This window comes from Eublepharis macularius, chromosome 5, assembly GCF_028583425.1.
Source record: "Eublepharis macularius isolate TG4126 chromosome 5, MPM_Emac_v1.0, whole genome shotgun sequence".
NCBI lineage: Eukaryota > Metazoa > Chordata > Lepidosauria > Squamata > Eublepharidae > Eublepharis > Eublepharis macularius.
The window spans coordinates 49,154,359-49,168,946 of NC_072794.1; the positions used below are offsets into that span (position 1 = coordinate 49,154,359).

The 14,588-nt window shown below is 44.5% G+C and overlaps 1 protein-coding gene across 3 annotated transcripts in view; it reads right to left on the reverse strand.

Annotated features, from left to right (window-relative positions):
* The window catches only part of SLC30A7 (solute carrier family 30 member 7), a 36,365-nt gene extending 22,924 nt beyond the window's left edge, over nucleotides 1-13,441 (reverse strand). For 2 of the 3 annotated variants that reach the window (XM_054979349.1, XM_054979348.1), the window contains exons 1-5: nucleotides 13,213-13,441; nucleotides 11,886-11,987; nucleotides 9,890-10,003; nucleotides 5,026-5,113; nucleotides 907-1,033 (exon numbers count right to left, since the gene is read on the reverse strand). In XM_054979349.1, the coding sequence (XP_054835324.1) occupies nucleotides 907-1,033; nucleotides 5,026-5,113; nucleotides 9,890-10,003; nucleotides 11,886-11,987; nucleotides 13,213-13,292 (511 nt within the window). In that variant the 5' untranslated portion in view covers nucleotides 13,293-13,441. Of the gene's footprint in view, nucleotides 1-906; nucleotides 1,034-5,025; nucleotides 5,114-9,889; nucleotides 10,004-11,885; nucleotides 11,988-12,175; nucleotides 12,217-13,212 lie in introns of those variants that run through there. The other variant, XM_054979350.1, reaches the window with a different exon arrangement.
* Between the last annotated feature and the right edge of the window lie 1,147 nt (nucleotides 13,442-14,588).

The window sequence follows — 14,588 nt, forward strand, 5'->3', positions numbered from 1 at the left end:
AAAGTGCAATCCTAAGCAGAGTTCTAAGTCCACTGAAGTCAATGGACAAGGGTGCAATTCTGTTTAAGACTGCACTGCAAGTCTGCTTATGCGTGTATCTAAATAACTTGTCCCCTATAAGCAATGCATTTCCTATCATTCTCACACTTCCAGAGTATGGCTTATGCACTTATTGTGTCGTTTAAAAAAAAATCCTAAAATGTCTGCATGGCAATTCTGCTTATTTGTCACATCTTAATCTCACACACTGGATTTAGAAAACAGTAGAAAACTCAGTTTCAGCTGTAATCATATAGCTTACAGGACTTAACTAGCAGACCAGTAAAAGCAGCAAAGAAACCATCAGTTTTTAAGATACAGGAGTGTAAATCCGATCTCATGCTGCTATAGCAGCAGAAGTTTACACAGCAAGGGCATCCCGCGCTATACTACCCTGCCCCACCTACCGTTTACCGCAGTGTTTTGCCAATGCTATGGTGAGAGGGCCTGCATAGCCTTAACATGTAGACTTCAGGCCTCATTCCAGGCTTTCATCAAGCTGCTTAAGGCAGGACCAAACACACAGAGGCAACTCACAGCACCATAGGAAGAGTGTAAGATATCCCACTGGGGCCCTAGCACAGAATCCAGTGGGTCTGCTATACTGCAGAGCACAACACCAGGCCCTCGACTGGAACTGGAGACATAGTCATGTTTCATCTCTTCTTTCAAATGTTATGCTGCTTTTTCAAATTTCTACAATGCATGCCCTATCCCAGCTGATGATCATATTGTCTTACACTGTGTAATCTGTCCTGATCTTCAGTGAGAAAGTCACACTATAACAAATAAAATACAATGTATTGTCAAAATAAAACACACATAAATAAAAATAACGGATGAGATGAAGAATAACTGACAGCTTACCAGAGCCGTGAGAGTGACCATGTCCGCCATGCTGAAACACAAAAATTCCTATAAGGTTTACGAGGAAACCAAGTACGGAAACAGGAAGAAGTCTTTCATGATGCACATCAGGAGGCTCAAGAGCTCTCTACAATGGAAGGAACAAGAAAGGTTCAGTGCAAGAGATCGGCCATCAGCTTTCCAAGAGTCTCCTAAATACTGGTCCTGTATTTTGCACAGCACCCATTTCGCTTAAGTACGAAAACTAAAATCAGGAGTCCATAGCCAGCCTTTTGACAGCTCACAAGTGCCATATAAATCTTAAATGTTAAGCAATGAGAATAAGCTACTGCATGTCCAAGCAGTCTTATCTGTCCTAGACTAGAGGAACCAGAGCTCATTCGACTGGTTCAGCCACACCAAGTAGACATCATAAACAATCGGACGACCAAGAAACCCAATAAAAAGTTTCCCCAAGATCTGAAAAAGTTACATCACTATGCAGGAAAGATGGTGGAGACTGTTCCCTGGAAAATTAGCTGTCAATCAGGAGTTAGAAACCAAAGTAATTTCAGTTTGTCCCATTACATAACACTATTAATATTGTTTTTATTTATTTATTACATTTCTAGACCGCCCTCCCCATCGGACGGGCTCAGGGAGGTGTAACAACATACAATTTATAACATACAGTTTAAAACAATAAAAAAATATAAATAAACATTTAAAAACATTATTCCACGTGCAATAAAATGTCTCAAATAGCGAGTATAAATATTAAAATTCAGCATTTTAGGCGCAGGGCTTGGCTCTTACATAATGACCTGTGTCACACTTTATGAGCTCCTGCATGGGTAGTGGATGGCCTTCAGTGGTATGGCTAGCAAGAGGACAGCCTAACCCCTACCAAATGCCTGGTGGAACATCTCCGTCTTGCAGGCCCGGCAGAAAGATAACAAATCCCGCCGGGCCCTAGTCTCCTCAGACAGAGAGTTCCACCAGGACGGAGCCAGGACTGAAAAGGCCCTGGCTCTGGTAGAGGCCAGACAGATCTCCTTGGGGCTAGGGACCATCAGCAACTGCTTATTAGCTGACCGAAGCAACCTTTGGGGAACATATGGGAAGAGGCGGTCCCGAAGGTATGCTGGACCCAGTCCGCATAGGGCTTTATAGGTCAACACCAAAACCTTGAACCGGACCTGGTACTCAACTGGTAACCAGTGCAGTTGACGGAGGAGGATGGGTGTTATATGTGCCATGATTGGAGCTCTGGCAACCACTCGTGCAGCTGCATTCTGAACTAGCTGCAGTTTCCGGATCAAGCCCAAGGGAAGCCCTGCATAGAGCGAGTTACAGTAGTCTAATCTGGAGGTGACCGTTGCCTGGATCACTGTCGTAAGGTCATGAGTCGACAAGTAAGGGACAAGTTGCCGAGCCTATCTTAGGTAGAAAAATGAAGATCGAACAACTGCTGCAACTTGTGCCTCCGTAGACAGGGAAGCATCCAGGACCACCCCCAGGCTCCTCACTCTCGACACCGGCGTAAGTGGTGCTCCATCGAGAGCGGGGAGCCAGAGTCCCGCACCCATGGACCCTAGACCCACATGCAAGACCTCCATCTTCATGGGATTCAATCTCAGCCGGCTCTGTTTCAACCATCCAGTCACAGCTTCGAAGGCACGTTCCACGACATCTGGGGCAGAGTCAAGCCGGCCATCCATCATCAGATACAATTGGGTGTCATCTACATATTGATGGCACCCAAGTCTAAAACTCTGTACCAGCTGGGCAAGGGGGCACATATATACATAAAATAGCAAGGGGGAGAGTATTGCCCCTTGAGGGACACCACACACCAACGGGTGGCGGGATGACAACTTCTCCCCCAGTGCCACCCTCTGTCCCTGACTGTGGAGAAAGGAGACAAACCACTGCAAGGCCGTCCCTCGTATCCCCACATCGGCAAGGCAGTGGATCAACAGGTCATGATCAACCGTATCGAATGCTGCTGATAGATCTAAAAATATCAGCAGCACTGACCTGCCTTGATCCAGCTGTCTACAGAGATCATCGGGCGACCAGTACTGTCTCCGTCCCATGTCCCAGACGGAAGCCGGACTGGAAGGGATCTAGGGAGGGGAACCCTTGCTTCCCCTCCCACCTTTTTATACATCTTCACTTTTCAAAAGAAATATTGTGTTGTGCTCAGTAGCCCCAGTTTCTTTGATAAAAGAAAAACAAATCCTACATGCATGAAAAGGAATGCTGAATTTACCATGAATGTTTCTTCTCAGCCCCCTTATCCCACACCAGCTCAAAGTGCCGAGGGGGTGGCAACGTATGACTTGCCGTTCGCGGCTGTCGTACGGCTAAGTGTGTTGGGTTGGGGAAAGCAGTGGTGAACTACCCTGTAAAAACTTCACTGCGAGACTCTGCGGATCTCTCTCGATGCACTATAGGACAGAAAGGCCTGGAGGGGGACGATCTACGGAGTAGCCGAGGGTCAGACGCGACTGTGTGGCTTGGATCGGATCGGTTTCTTCTCAGTGGATATATCTTGGTGATGGTTATTCTTCCCACTTGCTGCACTGGCAAGGCTATGTACATAAGACATAGTCATCTTCCCTTCTGGGGGGTAGGGACCCTACTCAGTCTGGGGATATAGTGCAGCAGAGACTGTTCAAAAAACCAGGACTGTTGCATTATAAAAATACCTGCACACCTGAATAAATTCTTTCAATAAAGAAAGGAGGAAGACTCAGCATGGGTTCTGCAAGGGAAGATCTTGTCTCACGAACCTGTTAGAGTTCTTTGAGGGAGTGAACAAACATGTGGACAAGGGGGAACCAATAGATGTTGTCTACCTGGACTTCCAGAAGCTTTTGATAAAGTCCCTAATCAAAGGCTGCTAAGTAAACTCAATAGTCATGGAGTAAAAGGAAAAGTCCTCTTGTGGATCAAAAACTGGCTAATGAATAGGAAACAGAGAGTGAGTATAAAAGGGCAATATTCACAGTGGAGGGTGGTAAGCAGTGGGGTACCGCAGAGCTCAGTATTGCGCCCGGTGCTTTTTAACTTGTTCATTAACGATTTGGAGTTGGGAGTAAGCTGTGAAGTGGCTAAGTTTGCAGATGACACTAAATTGTTCAGGGTGGTGAGAACCAGGAAGGATTTTGAGGTACTCCAAAGGGATCTGTTGAGGCTGGGCAAGTGGGCGTCAACGTGGCAAATGAGGTTCAACGTGACCAAGTGCAAAGTAATGCACATTGGGGCAAAAAATCCCAAATATAAATATATAATGAGACTGACCAAGAGAGAGATCTTGGAGTCGTGGTAGATAACTCACTGAAAATGTTGATAAAGTGTGCAACAGCAATAAAAAAGGCCAATGCTATGCTAGGCATTATTAGGAAGGGAACTGAAAACAAATCAGCTAGTATCATAATGTCCCTGTATAAATCAATGTTATGGCCTCATTTGGAATACTGTGTACAATTCTGGTCACCACACTTCAAAAAAGATATTATAGCACTGGAAAAAGTGCAGAAAAGGGCAACTGGAATTATTAAAGGGATGGAACACTTCCTCTATGAAGGAAGGTTAAAGCGCTTGGGTCTCTTTAGCTTGGAGAAACGACGACTGAGGGGTGACATGATAGAGGTTTACAAGATTATGCATGGGCTAGAGAAGGTAGAGAAAAGTATTTTTCTCCCTTTCTCACAATACAAGAACTCGTGGGCACTCAATGAAATTGCTGAGCAGTCGAGTTAGAACGGATAAAAGTACTTCTTCACCCCAAGAGTGATTAACACATGAAATTCACTGCCACAGGAGGTGGTGGCAGCTTCAACCATAGACAGCTTCAAGTGGGGACTGGATAAACATACGGAGCAGAGGTCCATCAGTGGCTATTAGCCACAAGGTATAGATGGAACTCTCTGTCTAGGGCAGTGATGCTCTGTATTCTTGGTGTTGGGGGGGGCAATCAGTGGGAAGGCTTCTAGTGTCCCTTCCCCACTGGCAGACCTCCTGATAACATCTGGTTTTTTGGCCACTGTGAGACACAGAGTGTTGGATTGGATGGGCCATTGGCCTGATCCAACATGGCTTCTCTTATGTATTACTGTCTTAATAACATACCTCAACACCTTCAGAGAAAATGAAGAACGCTGTGAAGATAAGAAAGAGACCATTTACAAAACCAGCTAGGACTTCTGCTCGAACATACCTAGGAAGATCAAGAAAAACAGATATTAATAATCATTATGTATACTAATATATACTACTGTACATAAACTATCACTTGTTTTTTCAAAAGTCTGATGGCAGAACCAGTATTGTTCACAGCAGCCAGGCACTGGGTTCAGCCAGTGGGGAAACAGAACAGAACCAAGCAGTACCCAACCACAAGCACAAGGCATTTCCTTGCTTCAGTTTGCTTCTGTTGCAAGTGTCCCTTGCTTCAGTTTGGTTTGGGTGGAATGGATATGATTCTCTGATATGATATTGGTCCTCCTCCTTCAATTTAGTTCTGGGGGGATTTCATTCCTGTGCTTCAGTTTGGTTCTGTTGGGGTTTCTCTGGGATGAGCTCAGCTTGCATTGGGGAGTGTGTCTTGGCCATGGCAGCCTTGACCCAGTATGTTTCTGCAATGGGAGTCAGCGCTGACTTTTTCTCCCATAGGAAACAATGGGGTGGCTTGGGCACCTTGTTCAGAGGCTCATAGAATAGGCCCCCGGGGTCCAATCTTCATGAAACTTGGAGGGTCTTTAGAAGACAGTAACAAGCATGTTCTGTCCAAATTTGATGACATTTGGTTGAAAAATGACTCCGCCAGCTCACCGGATAGCCCCCAAAGTGATTTTCTCATCGAAAACAATGGCCAAATTTTTCAGAAATACCTGAACCAAACTAGAGAATCAATTCAGATTTTGGGGGATTCTGAATTTTTTTCTCAGATCTGATTTTAAAAAATTGGATTTACCAATTTTTTGGGTGCACACCCCTACCTGAAGGTGGTTTTACGCACTGCTGTCTCATAAAAAGCTAAATCAAATGCAAATAAAATGTACAACCTCCACGCAAGGACTGTATCCTGTATCTACTTCTGAACTGAGACGTCAGTGTGCAGATCATTAAAGCTGCATACTGGGGTCAGGTACAGAATAGAGATGTTTGTTCAAACCTGGGTAAGCCTGCAAGTTTGCACAAAAACACAAAAAAGCCAAAACCATGGGAAGACATTGCTGTGGCTGGTATTAAGTAAACATAGAAGCTGCTGCCTGCCACATGAACCAGGCAGGTGGAGGAAGAGAAAGAATGGGGGGGGGGGGTGACATGTGAGCCAGGCAAGTGGAAACAGTGCGGGCGGGCAGGCTGGAGAGTGGGTGACCCAAAGGATGGGCAAGAGAGCAAGGATAGGGTGAAAAATGATGGGATATCCCCCTACCCCAGTTTGTAACTTCAAATTTGTCACTGGGAGACATCTGGCTGCATATTAGTCTTCTGCTGGGTGGTCAACTTGTTTAACGGTGTGACCAAGGCTTGCCCAATCCAGGTGCTTGGGGTCCAGAATCCCAGGTTATCTAAAGCATAGTCCGGCCAGAGAGATCCCAGCCTCCCAAAATGGGCAACTCATTCTCACCCACTCCTATTGGAAAATGTACAGTTTTGCCAAAGGCTTCAGCAGTAAGCCTCTCAGGCAAGCTTCCATTTCCCATTATTTCCAGTTAAAATATATTGCAGCTCTCCCCCAATCCTGGCTCCAAATGTGGCTCACAACAAAATTTACATACAATACATTACAGAGATATTCTGTAAAATTTATTGTTTAAGGGCCTAGAGTATTCTGGTTGCTAAACACATTTTGAGGGTTTGCATTAGTCTGTAAACATTTAACCGCAGAGGAGGTAACCTGACAACCCCAACTGGGGCATCTAGAACAGGGCCTTGACATACATTATGCAGGAGCTGGTTCTCCTGCAAAAGTTTTGGCAACAGGGCATTTAGGGTTTTAAAATTTAAAACAGCGTTTTCCACGTGCCCCAACCCTCAAAATGGCAGTCAGTGCAGATCCTTAAGCAGAACAGGTTCCAGCTTATAATGTAACTGATATATTTCACACCAATTCAGATTTCTGAATAATTTTCACAAGAGTATATTAAATAACACATTGCAATCATTTAACTCAGCTGTTATCACATTCTCTCAGGAAGGACTATAGTTATTGTGGATGGAGGGGGGAAATCTCATTTTGTATTTGGTTATTAATAGCAACTGTTAAGTTCCTTATCTTTTCTCTCTCTTTGAAATAATATTTTTGTTTACTGTATTTTTACTGCTGCATAATATGTGTTTATTATTTTTATTACCCTTGTGCTTTATAGACATCCTTCTGGGCTTTTTAATAATAGATGAAAAACATAATTAACAATATTTTAGATTTTTGGTTTGGAATAGGGGGAGAGGGGTAATAGTCTCTATTATGTACCTAGTATGTACTTTATTCTATTATTATCACCTAATTTACTGTATTTTGTATAATCTCTCAGATCTATTCAATAATCTCTACAAGGTTCTATGTATTCTTAACTGTTTCTCTCTGTTTTTAGATCTTAATAAATAAAAAAAAAATTAAAGGAAGGACTGCAGCTGGTTCACCAACTAAGATTGATAATGAACATTTTGGACCACTATGACCGCTATCTGCACTGATGGAGCTAACAGCACCTCCGACACAAAACTGATCTTGTACAGAGACTGCAACTTCATATAGAATAGGCTAAATACCAACACCCTGATCAATCATACTAAAAGAACCTTAGACCTGGATGGATTACATTTCAGTTTATTAGACCCTATCCAGCCAACTACTGAAAACTCAGCGTGTCACTTGATTTTGATGCAACAGAGAAATAGAGCTGGGTGTCATCCACATATTTTAAGGTACCGCACTTCAAATCCCTAATATCTCCCCATAGCAGTATCCTGCAAGTGTTAAACAACAAGATGGGATCTTGAGGCACTCCGTAACACGAATGTCATAGAGTTATTCCAAAGTACCACCTTCTGAAATTGACAAGGCAGGTAGGAATGGGACCAGAAAGTAATGCCTCCAATTCCCATTCTAGATAGGCAATTCAGAAAGATACCACGATGGAGGGTACTGAAAGCTGTGATGAGATCCAGAAGAATCAACAGGGTCACACATCACCCAATTCTCTCCCAGTTTAGTCCCACCAGTGTGACTAAGACAGTTCAGAATCCAGATTGATTTATCTATAGCTAGCTATTGAGTTTCACGCTGGAATCTCTGGAATTTAGCAAAAGCAGAGCCTTAAACATCACCTCTTAGTCTAAGCAAGGTAGTTTAGAATCAGGCAGAAAGCAGGCAATGTGGGACTTCCCACCCTGTCCTGCAGGTACCCCTTTTAAATGGGAGAAGCAACACACAATTTGTTTGGGGCCCAGTACACATGGCAACAATTTTTACCAGTGGTTGTTGTGGGTTTTCCGGGCTGTATTGCCGTGGTCTTGGCATTGTAGTTCCTGACGTTTCGCCAGCAGCTGTGGCTGGCATCTTCAGAGGTGTAGCACCAAAAGTATTTTGGTGCTACACCTCTGAAGATGCCAGCCACAGCTGCTGGCGAAACGTCAGGAACTACAATGCCAAGACCACGGCAATACAGCCCGGAAAACCCACAACAACCATCGTTCTCCGGCCGTGAAAGCCTTCGACAATACAATTTTTACCAGGTGTGCCTTTCTCCAAGTAAGCAAGCCCTTAGTGAGAGGACTGCCTGTCAGGTTCAGGAAGCCCGAGATAGTGGTGAAAAATGCAAGATGCTGCCTACCCCATTGGCTATTTGTGCCTTTTAGAATTATACAGTAATAAAGTTGAAGTCAGTCATCCAGTCCAGGCCCTCTGGCAAGAGAATGGCAGTATTATCTAGGTATTAGCCACCCCATGGACAGACTTAACACACAATCATCTAAAGCTATTTCTCTCACTAAAACTTCTTCCAATATTTCTTTACACCCACCTTTCACAGAACAGAATGCTACTGGCAGACTAAGAAAACTATACTCATGTCTGAAACCATGCATGCCAGTTAATATGGAAACAACATGGAGCAGGTTATTCATTCTAGCAAATCATTCTTATATGCTGCCAGAATGTGAATTGAACCACGCAGAATCAACATTTAAAAAATAGATTCACATGCATATATAAACATATTCTCTAACAAATGAACTTTAATGTCCATGTATACTTTATGTTTGTTCCTACAATACAAACTATATTTTTGCTATTGACAGAACAGCTACAAACTGAATACCGAGATTAACATACCAAAGTATAAGTATAAGCCATTAAGTATGCCATTCTAAAATATTAGGAGGATTAGCAAGAAAATCAAACACACAACCCTACAACCACTAGCATATGAAGCAGGAAACATGGGCCCCATAAAAGTGTAGCATGCAACCACTTTAGGCTAGGATATAAGAAAGACTAAATAATAATGCAACGCCATTTTAAAAAATCAGGAACACTACAGCCCACTGGCTGACCTTTAAGTCAGGTTGCATGCAGGCTAAATTTCTACCCCACATACTGACAGAACAGAATAGCAGTCTCAGATTAATGGACAGCATTTGCTCAAAATCACAAAAGCCAGCTAGCACAAGTAAACATATCAATGTCATCAGTTATCAGGAAAACACCATGACACAATTCATTTAACAATATTTCATCAGTATCAAGCAAGAAAAGTTCTCAACTGTCCAAGATTTTGCCTCCCAGAAAAGAGCCTCTTAAATTCACATTAGTTAAAACAAAAACATTTGTCACCTAACCCACTTTACTAGAACAGCTAGCTGAAATATTGCTTCGTTAGTATACTGTAATAAGACTACACATTCTTTCATCCTTAAGCAGCAAGGACATAATGCAACAAATTGGCTTCTTGTAACATCTGTTTCACCAGCTGAAATTTCTTACCCATAAGAAAAAGCATCGTTTGATCTCCACTTGGAAATAACAGAAGCTGCCAGTCCAGCTAACAGAGCAGTACAGTCAAAAAACATGTGAAATGAATCTGATATTAAACCTAAACTGGAAAAACAAAGGGAAAAAATGTTAGGTGTAGAAGCCACAGCTACATTCAAAGAAATGTGATGATATTTGCAATTCCTGTGTATAAAGTCTTGATCAAATGACACCATTCTCCAGAGCTGCATCACTGATGTGGTGGTATTCACAGAATTTTCCTGGCTTACATTTATCATGAACAAATCAGAGTTTGTTCGTAACTTCTGAACACACCCACTGCTATAATATACACATAGTCAAGTGTTTCTCTGGCCTCTCCATATTCTTTCTGCCTACTTCCAAAGGGGTGCCTATGCTTTTACAGGCCATTGCTATTTATAGCTGCTCTAAGTGTTACTCTGCAGATACTTTTGCTGCTAATAATTTTATGAGACACACCAAAGTGAAGTGAAGCAATGCTAGAAGAGCCTGCTGATCAACTGTCTGTGCCTGCAACAGACACCTTTCAAAGCAGGCAAGCAAATAAATGTAGTTTAGGGGCAGCACTACACGCTTCATCCTTTTCTTACTAGTAAGAGGCCAGATTTTATTCCAAAGCGGGGGGGTGGGGGTGGGATTTATATATACATAGTGTAGTATAGTAGTTAGAGAGGCAGACTATAATCTGGAAAAACCAGGCACGAATCCCTGCTGTGCCATGGAAACTTGCTGGGTGACCTTGGATGAGTCACACACTCTCATCCCAACCTACCTCACAGGGTTGTTGTGGAAATAAAATGGAGAAGAGAATTATGTAAGCCACCTTTGGAGGAATGCACAAGTCTAAGTCACTGCTGTTACAATAAACAAATGTCTTGTATGTGAATGCAGCCACTAAGCCTTCCTTTTGTGACAAAGGCAGAGAACTCACTGTGGTCTCCACTGTAGGCATTCATCCCCTCTCAATGATGTTTCCTACACAGATATCATCTCCACACAGGGCAAAAAGTTGCATGTGATGAGGCCCTTACCTTAACAGGTATTAAGGGTACCCTCATTGGGTACCTTAATGGGTATCAAAACGTGAAGATTTTACTTTAGAAGATTTTACTTTAGAAGGTATTACTGGAGTCAGTTATGACTCCGACAATGAATAAGCATTAGGGACCTTGCTGCAAGTATTTAGTTTTGTCTGCTAGGATGCAAGGATACAACTTCACAAAAACAAGCTATCAGATGTAAACAGCTGCTATCAACAAATACTGCTGCACATAAGAACTCAAATTTCCAAAAAAAAAAGTTCAGTGACCATTGAAATCTATTTCAGTAAAATTATGACTAGTTAAGGCTTCATTAAATTTGTCAAGGAATAACAGCACATTCATATCTTTCTACATTTTGTCTGTAGCATCCCATAATATATTAGTTTCGAATTCCTCAGAGCCATACACCTTATTGCCCTATTACTACATAAAATGAATGAAATACAGCAATATTTACCGTTTTATACATATTATCAAGTCATAAGCCCACCCAGGAATTCTGCATCTGCCAAAGCCCATGCTCAGAAAACATGATGCAAAGAGCACCTTGGCCAACACCAGATAAACTTCTGCAGAAGTTTCTGCAAAACTTACATCACCTTCCACCTAATCAAAACCCTTTCATTCCTGAAGAACATCCGCACTTGCCTCACTTCTCCTACCCTAAAAAGAAGACTATGCTTACCCAAAAGATTGCCTTAAGAAAATGTATACAAACAGTTAATCTGATAGCATTAAGCCAAACCAGTACAATCCCTCCCCCTTCCTTTCCCCGCACAAATAGTTCTCCCTCAATCCTTAGCACAGCTGTGCCGAGCTCTAGAGCTTCCTTCTCAGCACAGGCCAGAGGGAGACGTGGCAGCACTAGCCATAGCCTTGGTGGAGAGAAGCGCCGCCCCCTTCCCCTCTCACTTCCCCGGTACCTGTTGCTCCAGATGCCATATAGCAGCTCCACGAAAGCAAAGGAGAGGTTGAGGCAAAGGAAAAAGAAGAGGTTTCTTGAGGTCTTGTCTGACAGGATGGACCTAAAGGGAAGGAGGATGTGGGAAGATTGTTGAGGGTTTTTTTTTCTTCAGGCAAAAGGCCCTGAAGAGAGGAGAAAAGAGCCTTGCTCTTTTCTCTATCATTATGTACTAGAATGACCATTTCACATGACTACCTTCTGTGTCTCGAACAGGTCACCACACAAGTAAAAAATCACAACAACACTCACATCCTCACACAGGACACTTTCTGCTAGGGTTGCCATCTCTGGGTTGGGAAAGTCCTGGAGTTCTGGAGGTGGAGCCTGGGGACAGCAGTGTTTGGGGAGATGAGGGACCTTCGCAGGTGTAATGGCATAGGATCCACCCTCCCAAACAACCATTTTCTCCGGGGGAATTGACCTCTGTAGCCTGAAGACCAGTTGTAATTCAGAAGATCACCAGGCCCCACCTGGAAGCTGGCAAGCCTACTTTTTGCTGCCCTCTGAGCAGCCACATTCTCGACAGCAAGGCCAAGACTCTTCCACACGCTACTCCACAGCCTTCCCCATCATGCGAACGCGCCCCCTCCCCTCACAACCCCGCAGTCAATTGTGCTGTTAAAGCTCTTCAGCTTTTCCTGACAAACCGTGACGTGGACTGAACACAGACCGTTCCCACCCCCACCACTACACGCGTCTTCCTCCCTCTTCTCCAAATGTCTTTTCAACCCGCTGAGGGCCACATCACTAGACGCTGGTTCCCGCCTGCCGTCCACAACCCCGCCGGGCTGGACCCCTCCGCCCGCACAGGCACGCTTTAGCAGTCAGTCCCACGCCCGGAGACCCCGCGCCTGGCCACGGAGTTTTTTCAAAATCACTGGGAGCACCAGACACGGAGCCTCCAGCACACGTCTGGAGTGGCTCCAGGATGATTCGCATACACCCCAACTAGCTCCAGGCGCTACCTGGAGACCTCCCGGAATTTCACCAGATCTCCAGGCGACAGGAGTCGGTTCCCCTGGAGAAAATGGTTGCTTTGGAGAATGGACTTTGTGGCATTATATCCCGCTGAGGTCCCTCCCCAAGCCCCGCCCTCTCCAGGCCACATCCCCAAATCTCCAGGAATTCCCAATCCAGGGTTGGCAACCCTACCACACAGCTCCCCCCTCCCCAGCCGAACCTCAAACCAGCAGCTCCGAGAACACGCACTAAGGCTCCAACTGCCGCCTTCTCCGCTACAACCAGCCCCCGGCCCGGCCCCCTCTGCCCCGGGCGACTCCGCTCACCTGAACCACCCCGACACCTTCCGGAACAGATTGAATTTGGGCGGCTTGTACTCATCGTCCTTGATGGACAAAGGGAGCATCTTCCTCGGAGGCGGACGCCAAAGGCCCGAGGCCTAGCCGGACTCGAGGGGTGGCCGCGCCTGCAACGCCCCCCGCTCGCAATCTCGGCCAGGCAGCTGCCCGCAAGTCCAGACGCCGGCCCGCTCGGCCAGCAGCCACTTCCGGCACAACCGGCCCAATGAGCCGCTCGTGCGCATGCGTTGGACCGGGGCGGGCGGGCCTGGTGACGTCACGAAGACGCGGCTTCTCCCCCACGGCCGGCTTGATGTCAAAATTTGGCCGTGCGCGATTCACAAATCCACCTTGTGCTCTTGGCTATATTGGAAGACATCGTTTCATCAAGGAGCAGAGGTTGGCACACCGTCCTACTAAACATGCGCGGTGGTACGTTGATGCTGTGTAAGCGTATTCTGTTTATCCATCTAGTATATTTGTTTATCCCACCCGTCTTCCAACGAGCTCATTTTATGCTCATAACAACCCTGTGAGGTAGGCAGGCTGAGACTGACCCCGGATCAGTTAGCTCCATGTTGGTGTAGAGTTTTGAACCTAGATCTCCCGGATCCAGCTCTGATACTCTAATCATTGCATAGTGTAGTATATAGCTTGAAATTACATCTGGGATGTTCAAGGAGATTTCCTCCCAAGTAAAACTGCATAGGATTACAGTTTTAGGATCTGTACACTTCTGCTACACTGGTGAAAGAGGGATAAATAGATGCTCCAGACAGTGTCGGTCCCATGAATTAAGATCTTTAGTGCTCTCCATATGACACAGGCAATATGCTCTTCAGCCCCCAGGACAACAACCTTAAGAAAATGGAAGAGGGATGTAAAAGAATAAACAAACAGCTTAGCCCCATGAACTCCCAGATTCCACAATTACAAACTTCAGGGGTCTCCCCTTTTGCTAGGCTCACTGCTATTTTATTTTATTTTTATTACTGTTCTCTGTCTTAGCAGGGAGATATTTAGTGTTGGTCCAAGGCAGTCATGGCTTGAATCAGTAAATGCAAACAGCACACATTCCTGCTCTACTTTCACTCACACAGACCCTGTTCGTTTCAATGCATGTTTTGCACAGGAGAACTTACAGAAGAGAGTCGTTTTTAAATGTGATTCAGAATTCCAGTCAATAGAACCTACAATTGAATTAGACCCACAGGGAATGAGAGAAATGACTTAAGAGGCAGATAGTGAAAACAGCCTTCAAGAATTTAAATGTTTAAAAATATGTCAAGTAAGTGTTGGAAATGTAAAGAAGGTATAGGGACATTTTTCCACATGAGGTGGTCCTGCAAAGAAGTACATAGATA